The 17,454-nt window shown below is 37.0% G+C and overlaps 1 protein-coding gene across 1 annotated transcript; it reads right to left on the bottom strand.

Annotated features, from left to right (window-relative positions):
* Positions 1-11,570: 11,570 nt before the first annotated feature.
* LOC111946783 lies at positions 11,571-16,226 on the bottom strand. The gene is made up of 4 exons (XM_023951115.1): positions 16,053-16,226; positions 15,632-15,638; positions 13,107-14,273; positions 11,571-12,974 (listed from the first exon to the last, which is right to left on the bottom strand). Exons 1-4 carry the CDS (start codon positions 16,224-16,226, stop codon positions 12,088-12,090), a joined length of 2,235 nt encoding a protein of 744 aa, XP_023806883.1. The 3' UTR covers positions 11,571-12,087.
* Positions 16,227-17,454: the final 1,228 nt, after the last annotated feature.

Here is a 17,454-nt window from a genome sequence, read left to right as displayed (position 1 = left end):
TGATGATTTAAATGGGGAGATTATTTTTCAATCGGTGTTTCTTCCAATTAGTTAAATGCCAATTTAAACAGATGAAACAACAGTGATAAACCACTTCGTAAATTCTATAAGTGTCCTTTTACATATGTGGAATTAAAGCTAAAGTAACAATAAAGGATATAAATAAGCAAACTCTTTGTTTTGCCTGGATTAACCTCAGGACAATGCTTAACCCTGCACAGGAAGAGATGTATAAACACAAAAGAGAGGATAAAATACCGAACTTTGTTTTTTTCTTCTACACAGTGAAACATATCTATCTTGATGATTTAGTTTGCAGTTTTACAAATTAAAAAAGACATATCTTGTGTGTTTTTTTAAGGCTTGCCTGAGACTGATTTTGAAAAAAAAAACATTTGACCTGTTTTGTGGCTGTCGGTCAAATATAAATGGTAAAACAAATTCTAATTCAGATATTTCCCACTAGGGTTCAGCATAAAACCATTTAATGTATTTTTTTCCCTCAGAGTTGGATTATGTTAAAAAACTGAGGTCAGGCGTCATTTTCTAGCAAAAGAATAAAGTATTTATCCCACCGTATGTCATGCCATACGTTGGTATAGGTTGGAAATTAATGAATAAAAAAAGTGTGGGGAAAAAATCTGTTCTGGATTAGTAAAAAAAATAACATTTGAACAAATAAAAATAGTATAAATAACACTTTTTTACCTTGCTCTAAGGCCCAAAACGCTTGACAGTCTCAATCCCATTTACGTGTGCACACACACATTCAAACACTGATGTGTGTCTGATGGCGCCATTGCATTACAATGGCGCCAACCTTAACCATCAGGAGCATTATGGGGTTCAGTGTCTTGCCCAAAGACACTTCAACACAGGTGTGAGAAGGGCAGCAAACAAAGTATTCCTACACTATTAAACAAAATAACATGATTTGAAATATTGATATAGAAACTTTAAAATCATATAAACGTAAATATTTTAATGTAAAAATCTGTTTATTAGATTGCAGGTAATCCGACAGGTTTATTTTTTGTTGTTTTCATTATGCCCAAAATTTAGAGTTTAGAGTAAAAATAATTATATTTAATCACATATTCATCACTAAATATTACAATTTTTAGGGGTTCAGATATTTAAATTTCAGATATTTAAAAAAAGTCTTCCCTTTTCTTCCTCTTTTAACCAAATAATTAAATTACTAAACAATTCGTGCTCTGCATTTATTCTCTTAATTTGTAAATCTCAAAGTTTGCTTTAGCTTATTGGATAAACATGGCTTTTCATGGCTATTTACCTATTTAGTTATAATTGCTTTGGGTCTTTGTTCAAGCAAAAGAAAAAAAATGTTCTTTTTACCAGTTCATCAGCAAGTCTCTCAATTTTAGAAACCTATGACAAAATGGTAATGTTCAGAATAATAGTAATAATTTTAGAGCTTTGTCCAATGATGCTTTTGGATTTTCACAAATTTAAAAAAATGTGGTTTTGTAAGTCACTGACTGCAGCATTCTCACATCTATGTGTCTTGTTTTATTTGGTGCTACAGGGAGTAACTATGAACACAAACATACATCCTAATGTCTCCTTCTCAGGTGGGCTGCTCAAATAATAATTCTATTTTGACAGCTTTAATTATATATGTTTATGCTGCAGTATCCCTGAAGCACTCAAAGTCATTAAAAGACAAACCTGCAAACAGACATTAGCAGAGAGATTCCATCAGCCAATGATCAAAGCAAAGACACGAGAAGAAGCAAGAAAGAAGATATTATCTTGAACAGAAAAAAAAGCTCAAGTGTGCTGTATGATTGCAAACTGCTGAGACTAGCAAGATGCTTCAAAAATGTGTATATAAAGAATTTTATGACAAATTTCTGCAATGGCGTTTGCTTAGTCAGAATCCTTTAACGTTAAAAAAAACAAAAAACCTAGTAAGACAATTTCATATCCTAATATTTCAGTATGTATTTGTATGGTCTGGCTCCTTATTTCCTTATTTTGAGTGCTTAGTTAGATGTACTAAACAAATGAAAGCAATGGCAGTCCCCAATGTCACAGGGTCAGTTTTCTCAAAAGTTGGTTCAAAATTCAGAAGAGTTCACTGGTGAACCCGGATAAATACGCAGCTCTTAATTTAACATTAAAAGCATTTAAACAACAAACAAGACACAAATGTAACCATAAATAAAGTAACACATTCTCAAAAACATTTACATAAATTCCTAACAATATTCACACATTTTTGGGTAAATATCCAAAACTCAGGTGTGATTAATCTGCTGATTGATTTAGCTCTTCACCAATGGTCTCTGAATTTAAGCTGTGCTATGACGGGTGCTCTGGTTTGCTTGTTTATTAGGGTTGTTAATGTACCAAATGGATGTGTATGCTGAATCTACGAGGAATGAAAGCGTAAGGAAAAAGTGCTGCACCCTTTGACATACTATGCTATAGGAAGGTGAGTATTTTTGTCCAGCACCTAGCAGCCCTGCTCCACCACACCCAAGTAAAGATCAGACCTTAGGGGTTTGAGAGTTAAATCGATAATGAATTAGTCTTCTTCACACACCCAGGGCCAAATAAGTATTTGGCAGTCACTGATTTAGCAAGTTGTACCTGTCGCTAATGCTCATCACAGTTACACTTCAACTACGAGAGACAGAAAAAACAGAATCCAGGAAATCATGTTGTATTTATTCTTAAAGACAGGTCTCATCAAGTGTCCACTGTCTTCATGATGCAATAGATTGAAATGTATTAGTGCTAATTTAAGTAAACATTTAATGTTGAAATTCTTGATTTTAAGCTAATTTAATTTCATTAGTGAGCAGCTTAAGCAAAAGGGACAACTGAGGCATGTGCCCAAGTACTGGCAGCACCTGGTAGCTCAACCTGTCATTCAGCCATCAGGGCTTTAAAGGTAGAACATCACATTCTCTGGCTCGTCTGTCCACCTTAGCCTGCAGCTTGATGTTATGTCATTGCTTTCTATCTGATTGTAATCTTTATTTTTTATTTTTTTTAAATGTCACTAATATAATATACTGTAAATATACGTTTTTTCAGAATTTTCTGATTCTATGCCACAGACAGCGAGAGATGTTTGATGCAGGTAAAATGATAAATGGTGTGTTTAGTAAGGCCATTTTGTATTTACTTATTTCAGACTTGCTGTCTATTGATGTGCCATAACACAATAAGATATATATGTCTATGATTTTGACAATTTAATGCATTTCTAACTTTGTGACTTTTTTAATAAAAAGGTAGCCTCTCTTATAAATCAAATTTGGCACTGATCAACAGATAAAAAGCCTCTCATCACATCCTGTTAGATGAAATGTGCAGCTTGGTTGAAAGCTATTTAGCAGCAAGTGACGAGCTGGATCATTTTTTACAACTGGGCTGTTTAATCACAACTTGCTCTGACTGTATTTGAGAGCACTATTGGGTTGAAAGTTCGACTGTAGCAGGAACACTGAAGCTGGCGAAGCTCAGCTCTTTTATTTGGATTAATATCTACAGCACCTGTCTACAGGGAAATTAATGGTGTTACTGTAAGCAGCTTTCTTTCTTCCTCAAACCGTTTCTGCTGATTTCTTACTTTCTCGCCCTCTTTTGTCAGCCCTTTCCACCTCTGCTCAGCCTTGTTTCCACTCAGCAGATTGATTGTCCTGTAATAGCATATTTTGAGTAAAAAAAGAAATTGATTCAGTGGTTTGGTTGTTTGTTAATCTTTCTTATAATATATTACAGTTAAATCAAAAAGATCAAAAATAAGAAGCAAACTGTTTAATTTTGTTTGCAATCCAAATGCACCAAAAGAAATTGATCCTGAGTTGCAGATTAAAGCTTTAATTGAGATTTGACTTCATTATTCATGCTGTCTGTCTTTCATCACATCAAGAACTTATTTATCTAGTGGTTGTTTGACTATTGAAGATTGCATTTGGACTATTGCACTTAACCACAGAAAATAAATAAAATAAAAACAAATAAAAACTGTCCGTTGCATTTTATTAATCCCAGTACAAATTTAATTCATGACTTTATATGCAATTAAACACTTTGAGTTGATTTAATAAATTAGTTGCAACTTTAAAGTTGAAACTGCTTTTTTTTTGTTATAATTTATCCATCACCTTGAAGCTCTGTTGCTTCTCACTCTATCAAAACAGACTCATAACTTTTCTTTCTTTCTACATAATTTTTGCTCCCCCCCCCAAAAAACATCCATGCTGTGCTCTCTATTCAAAGCAGCAGAGGTATATTTACAGTGTGTACTTTGACAGCACTTTCTCATCTTTGCACTGAAGGACACCTTACTTTGTTAACTCCATTTTGCATGGTGGAGTTTGGATCACTTTGTGGTGTCAGATGTAAGGGAGTGAAGAGATGCAAAGGAGGCAATAAAAGCCAGAGAACCTTATCAAATGCATGCATTTCTTTCAACAGGAGAGGTTGTGTGGCTTCATTGCTAAGTGGTCTCTGTCACCTCTCTGTAAATCACATCACAAACAGCCAGGTGTAACACAACTTTGAGGAAGAACTGAGGAGGAAAAAAAAAAAGAAAGAACAAGGTGTGTTGAATACCCAGTGTCCTTTGAGGATTTTCTGCATATATATATATATATATATATATATATATATATATATATATATATATATATATATATATATATATATATATATATATATACACACACACACACACACACACACACACACACACACACACACACACACACACACACACACACACACACACACACACACACACTGGACATGGAAACAACAGAAAAACAAAATTGTATTTGAATTTAATCCAAATGCTACAAAACAAGTGTTAGTGTTCTCCCATCCATCTATCTCTCCATCCGCCTCTTAATCTCTTCATTTTTAGGCTCCCTTAGCAGAAATAATCCACTCATCCATCTTCCCTTCTATTTTCTTCAACTGAAAAACAAAGAGCAAGGAGTGCAATCCCTTAATCAAGATCTAGGTTGCCCCAAAGGTCTACTTCTGAGGGACATCTTTATAAAGCCTCCACATGAAGGTTTTCTGGAAGGGTTTTTGATGAAATGCCCAAACCACCTCTGCTGCTTCTGTTTGAAGTGGGGAAAAAAGTAGCTCTCAGGTTTTTGTAGGGGAAAAAAATGACCATCTCTGCCTGTCTCTAAGAATGAACAAAGCAATCTTTCACAGGAAACTATCTCTGCGATCTCATTGTTTTAAGTCTTGTACAAAAATGTCAAACTACAGTTAAGAGTTAAAATGTAGATCGACTTGTATCTCATCAGCTTCACATTTGAGTCAATTTTCAATTAGTGCAATATTGCAGTGACATATATTGTGCTTTATTTTCTTTCACATTCATGCATCAGAGGGGATTGAAAAATATTTTTATTTTTAATGTTGATTTTTATGTGTTTTCTAACATTTTAGTTATTCATTCTGGCAGTATTTTTCTTTGACACTGAGGGTAATAAATTTTTATTTTCATCTTATTTTTTTTCCTTAGAAAGTACTCTGTAACCATGTTACTCTGGTCAGGTACGGGTTTCAAAATATTGGCTTTGTGGACCTTTGGGCCTCAGATTTTGCTTCATGTTTCACCAGCCTCACTGCAGCATAACACATTTTTTTTGCCACTATAAAATTTCATCAGGGAAAAGACAATAGTTTGACAATGTCTAAATAATTTTTAAAAACCCATTCAACCTGCAGACATGTTTTTTTTTCAGGAGGAAACCAGGTGACTGGTAATCTTAGTCTTTAGCACAACACCATTTCTTCATTAAAAAGGTTTCTTTCTTACTGTAGTGTTTTTATCCTTCAAAACCACGCTGGAATCCCATCAATGTACAAATCTGTGGAAAATGTGTTTCTCTAGGATTATTTGATGAGATTTTAAAAGTAACCAGTGTGGAAGGAGCTGGCTGGGACCACAAACCAAAGTTACTGAGGAAATTTCAAGGTAACAATGAAATTGGGAGCAAATTTCTTGGTGGTAAAATTTTGGAAAGTGATTTATGAAGACACTGGAATTTCTGTAAAAAAGTGTATTTAAATTAGGATTCCTTTGTTCCATCAGGACAGTGTTTGTGCTTCTGTGATCAGTGAAAACAATTGGCCTCTAACAGTCAATTTCACCATACAAAATTAATCCAATTCACAAAAACCTTAATGAGCAAACTATCTCAGCTAAAACTCAGTAATGTGTGTATTGACACAAAGATGATAAAATAATCAAATTAATATTTTAGAGAAAATGCTTGTTCAACTTGCAGAACCTTTTATTTCTATGTATTTTGCTTATAAATTCTGAGAACTTTCTGAACACTTTTTCTATTTATTTCAATAGTGGAAGGAACTTGAATAATAAAAATTAATTTGGTCTTTTCCCAAATGTAGACAATGAGGACCCCAAGACAAGTCACATCACTACATACTTGCAATAAAGATTACAACGAGGCAGTACACAAATTGTAGAATTTGTTTTTTTTACTGTCTAAAAGTGCAATACGAACGGTTTTCCTCAAGCATTCTCTGTAGTGACATTTTATCATTACAAACTTTGACAGACACATCCAGAGAAGCACATGCTTATGCACAGTCTTAATATTTGATGTTCAAGCAGTAGCACGTATGAAAAATAAACAACACAAAACAAAAATCAAGCATTTTATCTGTTTTCAGTGTAAAGTTTCTGAGCATCTCAACTCTCTTGTTCAAACTCATTTTCGTTTTTCAAACAGAGAACTATAAATCTTTTCTTCAGGAAGTCTTTTTAAAAAAAAAAATTCTCTTAAAATATTTTACTTCAATTTCAGAGCTTTTGTCAATAACTATAAACAGGGATTCCATGCTGAGTTCTAAATTTGATGTAAAATGTAAAGTATGGTTCTTCCTACTGGATAGCTGCAGTATGCCAATTCAGCTGTAAAGTTTTTTTTGTTCCTTGATGCCCAACAATTAAAAATCTTTAACGCTTCAGACTTGGACACAGTTTTTGTATATTTATACTCAAAACTAAAGAAGAAAAAACTATTTTAGACAATAGTTTTGGGGTCAAAGAAGTACTGCAAACTGTTTTATTTAAATTTAGCTTTCATGAAAACCCATTTAATCACACTTTTCATTTGCTAGTGGCGTACTACGGTTTTGGGAGATGACTGTAGTCGTAAGGCTGACATGTGTGCTGTGTCAGCCCTGTTGCTCTCTTAGAGTAAGTTATTCACAAAGCATCACTGTACCAGGTTTGGCGCTAAAAACCTTTAAATGCTTGCAAAAAGAATCTCCATCATTTTGTAATTTCCAAAGAAGCAGTAGAATAAAATCTTGCTATTTGTCCTTTTACCACAACCATCTTGTGTCTAATGATTAAAAAGCCCTATCAAATGTTATGGCAATTAGCCCTCTCCTCTGCACCTGTCCATAGCCATGACCTTTTAGTTAATATATTTTACTCAAGCTCTTTCCTTTTTAAACATGCCACCATCCTTTTATCCCTGCTATTCATTATTGCTCTTTAATTTTGTGTCGAGAAAAAAGGAAAATATTAGATTCCATCTTTCCACCTAATATTGGAATTTGACCTAAATTAGTTCAGCCTTTCAAAGGACTCGGTAGCTATCAACTCTTTTTGAGGTTTCATGAAGAAAAATGCTTTTCTTTGGATTCAAAGATATTTCTAAGAAAATGAAAAGAGAAAGGAACAGTCATTTTCAGGAATAGATCCAAACCTTTCTCTGTTGTAGTTTTAAATTATGATGCTGCTCACACAATTTATAACCCAGTCTGCTGCTGGTATGAGTATACAGCTTAAAAGCATGTTTTTGTGCTTCAACGAAGCTGTTCCAAATGCTGAACAATTTAAAGCCCAGCAATGTTTCTGAGGCTCACTGTCTAAATTACAAAGTTGTTCTGACTATTTTTCAACAGGGGATTTTCACAGCAAGGTGTCTCTGCAGCACCCCATGTAATCTGACCTTTATGCCAAGGTGGCCTAATTTTTCATGTCAGACAGAATAATAAGAAAAAAACAGATGTGGTGATGCCTCCTATCTTGCATTGTGGTCTTTTAGGAGAAAGTATAGTGTAAGACTAACATCTTAAACTCTTTTTGCATTACCTTCCTCTGAGTTTCTTTGCTTAAATGAAATCTTTCTTCTCCAACAACATGAAAGTCTGTATCAATAACATTGCGTACTGAAACTTAATCTTATTTTCTTTTTTTTAAAGCAAAGAAAATAGTTTACTAGAAGCTGCATTCACTGCATTTACTGTCTAAGTAAGTATTATTCTTTTTACATGAGCATTGTGTTGGAGGAAATGTAACTTAGTAGGCAATGTCACATTTTGCCAGAACAGGCAGCTTGGACATTAGAATTTTATCATGCCTCCACGCTCACAGCCAGATATTGCAAACTGGCCTGAAAATAACATTTTAACTAACTTTGGATTGTCAGGAGAAAAGGATGTAAAAATAAATTTGAGTTCTGATGACAAATTTGCTACATAAAAAAATAATAAAATCTGTTTTCTCAATCTGAGAACACCTGCATATGTCTTTTGTCCTGTTTTGTGTCGAGCATTATGGTGCAGCTTTTTATTTTTTGTCAGAGAACAAAAACTTGACATTAATAAAAGATAAAAGTGTGAGCTTGAGCTGCTCCAATTTGTTTAACTTTTATAATGAATATGGTTCAGTGGTTTAAGGTCTAAATAATAGTAATTTGAATTTGGTTTTAGTGACTATTTCTGGTGGTCTTTATGGAAACTAACATTGAAGAACTGTGAAAAACCTTTTTACTTCAGTATTTTATTATTCTGAAATTCTCAAAGAGCCTCTTGAAACTCTGGACTGTATCAGCCTGTTTGGTAAAGAATTAAAAATCTTTATACTCACCAAAAGCTGTCATTCTCAAACCACAAACTTAAATGTGCTGAAATCCAAGAAAGTGATATATTGAAAGGAAAAGAACAAAAGTTGTGAGTAAAGGTGAAGTCAGAGAAGTCCAGAATTTGGTCCACTACTTTATTATTCAATGGCGCATCAATTTTCTGAATATGTGTATCGGCTGATGAAATAACTTTCCACGCTGTTTGCCCAGACAAATTTAATCTGTCTATTAAAGCTGAGAAAAAAATGTAACCTTGAAAAATGACGGGGTGTAGCAATTGTACTGAGATTCCAGCTTTAATTGGAAGTCTGCAGGACTCAATAGCTGGCTTGTAACCACAAAGAAGTTTTTAGATTAAAAATTTCATCTGACTCCAGTCAAGGTCATTGCAAACTTGGCATACCTGGCGTTTTCTCTCCACATAACAAAGCTGTATATGATTAACAGTCACAGCATGTCTCATGTATATAATTCCTGAGACGTATGGTTTTTAGATATCCCAGCCGGTATGGGATGTTGTTCACTTCTAACATCCTGTCCGTTTTGAGCTTTGAAATACTGGCAAAGTTGTACACAATTTATAGGAAATATGTCTTGTGTTCTATTTCATTTGTTAAAAATTAAAAAAACTGAAAAGTCTCTTGCAGACGTGTTAAACGCATTTAGGATGTCTCTATCCAAAAATTGCAAGCTTTGATACATTTTTTAAATAATTCTTCCATTTAAAATGCTATTGAAGATCCTAAATCGAGACAATGTTGATGATTTAGATTTTATGTAAATATAACTGGTTAAAATTACCTTCCTGTTGCTGAACTGTGACAGTTGCAACCACAAACATCGGCTAATGATTAGTACTTAAAAAGAAAACTGTTACTGTAAAAACTCTGAAATCTTTTAATTTGAGACAATCATGGGACTGTTGGTTATCTGTGGATAATTAGTTTTTATATTTGTCTGTAAAAAGATCACACTGCCCATACTTTCTGATAGCATGCTTTGCCATACAACCTGTTATGATAAGAAAAAAATATCTAGTCAAAAAAGTCATTTTGTTCCTAATATGACAGCCTTTCTTAACGTTAACACATTTTATTTTTTTGTGCTTATTCTGACAACACAACCAATGCAGTTCCAAACTTGGAAGAAATTTGTTGGACTGCAAAATTTAATTGGGATTTTCAAAAAAGTTAATTTGAAACTAAGAAAAAAAAAAAATCAATCTTTCAAAAATACCACATAGCTTTTCTAAAATTTTCATAATCTCGGATTGCTAAATAACAAATATTTGCCACAAAGTTGCTTAACAAAAAATATGCCAGTTCTGGTTGTAGAAGTTATGGGGTAGCAGCTCTAAGGTTTTTGAAGGGGACACGGTTCTCTTGTCCGCTAATCATGACCTCCAGACTCCTGGAAAAATGAGCCAGACTGATGGATTGAGAGAGCAACTACAGCAGTGTGTGAATGATATTGAAGTTGGAAGGCAATAGGTGAACTGACCAACTCCTCCACACTTGATTCTTAACAGTTAAAATCATTGATGAAGCCAGTTGAAAGGAGCTTCCTTGAAGATACAAAGCTCAGCAATCAGGGGGGAAGAGCTGAGTGACCATCATGAAGTGACCATTGGGTGTTTTTGAGGTGACTCATCACAGGCATTTCCAACCTGGATTGTAGCAGAGAACTTGGAGAGATGACCTCCTAGTGACAAATTGTGAATGATTTTATGGATTATAATGGCAATTATTGATTAGAATAGCATTTTATATTAATAAAATAACTAATATTTTATGTAAATGAAAATAATTTAAATACAAATTGTTGCTGTCTTGCAAGACTGTGCTGGATTTTCTCTTTTTGACATAGAATGATTACATTCAAAGACAAATCTTTCTAAGATGCAGTGAAAGTTTGATTATACGCTTTTTGGCCTAGTGTGTGTTAGTAGAGTCTCTGATATTTAAAGAGTGGGTTCTTCTCTGTAACAGGCGGGTTATTGATTCTCCTTGAAGTCACAGTTCATTCCACATATTAAATTAAACTGGAAAAAAGTACCTTAAACGAAGCTCTATAATTTATCTCATTACACATCAAAGAGTGCAGCAAAGTGCTAAGTAAGGTGAAATGAAGGACATAGACTTTCAACCAAGAAATGAAAAAGAAACTTTGGGATTCTGGTCTGCCTTTTTCATTTTTTATTTTTTATCATTCAGTATTAAGTTTTCTGCAAAAACTGTTGACATATTAAAAAATGTAATAGAATTAAAGACATTTCCCATTGTACCTGACAGTTGCAGCTGTTTCTTGCAATTTTTGTTTGACATTTTTAAAAGCACATTTGAAATAATGTTTTCAATAAAAATAGGACACCTTAATACAAAGGTGGATTATTTGGTAAAACGAGTGAATCATTTCTTTTTTTATTAAATGACCAAATCCTGTGTTGGTGTCCCTGCTCTGGTATGGGAGCTCATAAACAATTTCATTGCTAAAAAGTAAGAGCTCTGGAATGATCTGACACTGTTATTTACTTGTTATGTGGTAGTACTTGTGTAGGCTAGAAGGAACCCAAAGCCTACTTCAAATTGAAGCATTTGCAGGTGTTACGTCCCTGGGGAGGGCGCAACAGCACAACCATGAAATAAGACAAGTAGTCAAGGATGATGTATATAAATATGGTTTATAATATTCAAAGACTCAGGCTGCTGCAAACAATTACCTGTGGGGGAGGAAGTGACGTTTGGGTTGTGCCAAATAAATAAACTCAAGATAACAAAACCAGGCCTAACTCTGCAACTAAACCCATAAATCAAAAGATCAACAAAAGACTACCTAACTAGTCTAAATACAAACATACAAAACATTACAAGAAATGGCACCAACCCCTTACCTGGTGTGTCTAACAAAGTTCAGCCTGCGTGTGAAAATGTATGGGGCCCCAAACTTGCCTGATCACAACCTCCCACCACGTACCTGAGGAAAACAGCTTAGTCAGAAGCATGCAGCCAAAAGAGAGTCAGGATCGCAGTGAGTGTCAGCCAGAGACAGTTCACCAGACTCTCCCAGGCTCAGCTCCCAGGTGTGCTTTAATAGGCTCCGGCTTCCTGGTAGAGGAGCACCACATGACCAGCAGACGGCCAGTCACAGCTGATGAAGCTGCAGTCCCAGGTGAACATCATCAGGAAATTAACACAGAGAAAAACTTCACCAAAGCCTTAGTAATAACATTAGCTGTTATTCTCCTCAAAGGGACCGCTTCAGGGAACCTTGTAGATGCACACATGATGGTGAGTATAAACTGGTTTCCGGTTTTTGCCTTCGGCAGTGGTCCCACACAATCGACAATGACCCTCTCGAATGGTTCCTCATGCACAGGAATAGGAACGAGGGGGGCAGGAGGAACTACTTGGTTTGGTTTTCCTGCTAACTGACATATGTGACAAGTGCGACAGTAATGAATGACATCCGACTTGAGTCCAGGCCAAAAGAAATGTTTAAGGACACGATCATAGGTTTTTGTAACCCCCAGGTGTCCCGACCACGGGTGATCATGAGCCAGCATCAACACCTGAGGACGAAAGACTGTAGGCACAACCACCTGATTAGTCACTGCCCAGTCCTCACTAGGGTTTCCGCTTGTCCATTGGCGCATTAGTAAGCCATCATTGTAAAAATATGCAGTTTTCATTTTCTCAGCCTCTGTAAGAGAAAGAACAAGCGCATGACATTTCTTAATGGATGTGTCTTCCTTCTGTGCTGCGATGAATTCTTCTCGTGTAGCTGGTAATTCAACTGTTGTAGGACACGATGTTAAAGACTTAGGTGAAACCTTAGGCAATCTGCTAGATCTGCCCTTCACCGAAACACATTCTCCAGCAAGAAAGGAATCAGACAAATCAAGACCGTACTTCTGTGTTTGAGCCCTGGTGACAACACAATGAGGGAAACGTTCAAAACCTGGCTGTGGATTCTCAACACCTAAGTCCACAACAGGGTTTTCTGTCACCTCAGGAGCTGGTACAACCTTTCCACCCGCTATGTCGTTTCCGAGAATGAAATCCACACCTGAAATGGGCAGAGCAGGGAGAACTGCTACTTTAAAGAAGCCCTCAACAAGAGAAGAACGCACGTGAAGAAGATGCAAAGGAGCTGAAAGGTATTTCATGCCAATCCCTTGGACTATTGCATTAGACTTACATGAAGAGCCCTCAGTTAATGGCAATATTCCTTCCCGTATGACAGATTGTGAGCCGCCCATGTCTCTCAGCATAGTCACCGGCTGTTGGTTGTCTGGATGGCCTGTTTCTGAAATGAAACCCTGAGACACAAAAGGTTTGAAACATGGGTCTAAAGTTTGAGGCTTGTCCATACCTGGCAAACTTTTGAGCAGACCCATGCCTTTAGGTTGAGGTGATGTGGATGACAATTTGCGTTTCAGACCAGGACAATCTACAACAACATGGCCCCTTTTATGGCAGTAGAACAATTCACGACTACCACGAGGGGAAGTTGATAGTTCTCTGGGCTTATCCTGAGGAAACGATCTAGGCTCCACTCTCAGAGGGCGGGGTCCTGCTAACCCTTCAGAATGAGACCAGAACACAGTCTTATGGGTTAAAACAAACTCGTCAGCCATCACTGCTGCCTTTGACAATGATGTAACTTTTTGTTCATTGAGGAACACAACGACTTTCTCTGGTAATGAACCCTTAAAGTCCTCAAGAAGAACAAGCTGACGGAGAGACTCAAAATTGTTTTGAACTTCACTGGCCGAACACCACTTGTCAAAGAGAACACTTTTTTCTCTTGCAAACTCAACAAATGTGTGACCACTAGGTTTCTTGTGATTCCTGAATTTCTGCCTGTATGCTTCTGGTACAAGTTCATAGGCACGCAATATAGACTCTTTCAGCACTGTGTATTGTAAGCTGTCAGCAACAGAAAGAGAGGATACAACTTCCTGAGCTTTTCCCACCAGCTTACATTGAAGCAATATGGACCACATGTCCTCTGGCCAGTCAAGAGCTATTGCCACACGTTCAAAAGCTTTAAAGTAGGAATCCACCTCAGACTCACGAAACGTAGGCACCATCGCTATGTTTCTGCATACATCAAACCCCCTTTTCCCGTCAGAAACCGCTAAAGCAGTAGCAGTGTCTGCCATCGAAGACTGTGCTGCAGAGTGTTGCAAAGCCTCAACCTCCAGCTGCTTCAGCCGGACTTCCTTGTCCGCCTCAATCTCCATCCTGCAAACCTGCAGGCGGAGCTCATACTCTGCCCGTCGCTCTCTTTCTCTCTCCCTCTCCTCTGTCTCCAGACGTAGCCGCGTGAGGCGAAGCTTAAGCTTAGCATCCCCTGCTAGAACTCCCCAATTCGGGGGACAAAGGATCAAAGCGTGGTAAAGTCGCAGGAGGGACCTCAGCCTCCTCTACCTTTCCTGAAAAGTGTGGCCCTGCAAGCTGCCTATGAAGCCCAGAAGTTAAAGGACGCCTGTGCAACTGTTCTGTTACAAAAGTTGTTGGTTTTTGGCTTGACCCTCTAAAATGTTGTTACTGCAATTTCCATATACTATACAGCTTCAGTACGTCCAGAACGCTGCTGCTCGAGTCCTGACTAGAACCAGGAAGTACTATCACATCAGTCCTGTGCACAGGTCTCTGCACTGGCTTCCTGTAGCTCAAAGAATAGACTTTAAAGCAGCTCTGCTGTTTTAAAAGTCTCTCCTTGGCCTTGCACCAAAGTACAGGCGTGCGCCATATGAACCTCAGGGACCCGCCTCCTGCAGATGCCCAGAGTCAGGACTAAACAAGGGGAATCAGCGTTTCAATCTGTCTTCCTGAGGTTGTAAAATAGGCCTCTTCTGTGTTAAGGTTCCTCAAAACATTCCTGTTTAGCCGTGTACATAACTGCAGCGTCCTCATCGACACCTCTTTTCATTTTCCTTTCTTTTAAAGTAAATTGTATTATGATTATGTATGTTTTTAATCTTATCACTGTTATGTATTGTGATTTTAATGCATTTTCCTGTTTTGTGAATCACATTGAATTACTTTGAGTATGGTGCTATACAAATAAACTTGGCTTGCTTTTATTCTGTCATTGTATCAAGGCACTTGAAGATGATGGCGACTCACTGAAAGCACATTACTTTGCTGCGAAACCTTTGTAGTTCCACCTCCACTCTAATAGTACACACTTTAAAGGAAAAAGAAAGGTAGGAAAAAGGCCATAAGTAGTTCCAACTAGAAGGAAACTGTACCAAATTGCCCACAATTGGACCAGTACCAGGGATTGGATAATTCAAAATACCATTAATTTTTTTAAAACCTTCACAACCAGGAACACGGAAAAAATAAGCGTATGCTTTTGGCTTATTCATCTTTTGTTAGACATAATGAGACAGGGCCTGAGTAACTTAATGTAAGTTGGCATGGTTAGAAACTTAATGTAAGTTACTCAGGCTCTGCTCTATCCTGGTTTCAGTCCTACCTCACCAACCGTCAACAGTTTATCAAGGGAAACAATTGCTCATCCTCCACAGCTCCTCTGCTGCAAGGTGTTCCCCAAGGTTCTGTGATTGGACCACTCCTGTTCATCCTTTACCTCATTCCCCTTGGTGACATCATCCGACATCATGGTTTAAATTTTCACTGTTATGCTGATGACATACAAATATACATCTCCACCAAATCCATCAGCTCCACCACTTACTTCACACTCACCCGCTGTCTAACAGACATCAAAACATGGCTTGAGCACAATTTTCTCAAACTCAACTGTGATAAGACAGACACAATTATAATTGGCCCCAAAACCATCACAAAATCCATACCAAATTTTCAGTTAAATTTCAATAACGCCACGCTTTCTTCGTCACCAGTCATCCATAACCTTGGGTTTCTCTTTGACACTAATCTATCACTTGAACAACACTTTAACCAAATCACTCGGTATGCCTGTTTCCACCTGAAAAACATTGCCCGCCTCCATTCATCCCTTTCCTTTGCTGCTGCTGAAACCCTCATTCATGCTTTTATTACCTCCCGGTTAGATTATTGCGATAGCATACTCCATGGTACACCCTCCAGAATAATAAATAAGATGCAATACATTGAGAACTCTGCTGCCCGTCTGCTCACACACCCTCGTGAACACATCACCCTTGTCCTTCAGAACCTTCACTGGCTCCCCATCGCTCAGCGTATCAAATTCAAAGTTCTCCTCAGCACTTTCAAAGCCCTTCATAACCTGGCCCCACCCTACCTCACCGATCTCCTCCAGCGTCTCGCCCCTTCCCGCTCTCTGCGCTCGTCCCATGCTAACCTTCTGTCCCTCCCCTGTCGGACCAAGCATCATAATTGGGGAGACAGAGCCTTCTCCATTGCTGCTCCAACCCTATGGAACACTCTGCCCCTACCTCTCAGAGACTGCGCTGACCTCCCAATTTTTAAAAAATCACTTAAAACTCATCTTTTTAAAATAGCTTTTAATCTTTAATCTGTTTTCTATGTTTTTGTAATTATTTTTATTGCATTAGCTCTGTTCTTATTAACTGTTTCTGCTCATGTGTTGTAAAGCGTCTTTGTGTGCCATTTAAAGCGCTATACAAATAACATTTATTATTATTATAATTAATTCTGTGTTGGTGCTTTTATTGCATGTAACATTAAATGTTTTTACTTTTACCTTAATTTGCTAAATATAGTAATATAAACTTTCCACAATTGGAAAGCATCAATATTCCTTTGTTCATCCCCAGTAAATGAAGTGGTGATCAGCTGTAGCATTTATGTGCGACCAGCACAAAAATGATGGAAATAATACGTGCAGTCAAGATGCACATTGCTCCATTGCCCGTACATATTTTAAGTCTGCTCATGTTATTGTTAGTTGCACATATTTAAAGTTAAACTTAAAGTTAAAATCCCTTTAGTTGTCACGCCCCTAGGTATTTAGAGAATTAAATGCTAATAGTCACTTTCATCCGTTTTTAAAACGTGTTCACATTTTATATTGACATTTGGCAGAACAGAAAGAAAGTCTGGGTATATTCTAACTTTGCTTGGTTATTATTAAACAAACTGAACTCATGACTTGATAAATGTTAGTAGATGCGACGCCAAAAACATGACCAAAAAACCCAACTGTGTTTAAAAACTGCATACAGACTACAGATCAAGTGCTTCTTGTTGTCACACCCCCGCGTGCCACTGTCTTTCCCTCCACATGCTGTGCTGCACCAGGTTGCTGACCCTTGGTATAGCGATTAACACCTTGCCTAGACAGATCCATCTGGTTAGGAATATAAATCGATTAACTGATCTTTTTTGATTCATTGAATCTTTTTCATCTTTATTATTTCTCATTAATATAGATGGATAGGTCTTTTAGGGGCCACAGCCCGTGCATTTACACACAGGGGACTGTGTGTTAAAGAGGCACACGTTGAAAACTGACACATTTTGTTTTTGGATGTTTTCTTCGTTGGCTATTTTGGTGTTTTGCATACTGTGATATAGTTTTGCAGTTTCTGTGCTCTGCTTCT

The sequence above is a fragment of the Oryzias latipes genome, chromosome 3 (genome assembly GCF_002234675.1).
Source record: "Oryzias latipes chromosome 3, ASM223467v1".
Classification (NCBI taxonomy): domain Eukaryota; kingdom Metazoa; phylum Chordata; class Actinopteri; order Beloniformes; family Adrianichthyidae; genus Oryzias; species Oryzias latipes.
Note: the sequence above shows the minus strand (reverse complement) of the source record. Positions and strands in the feature narration are given on the sequence as shown.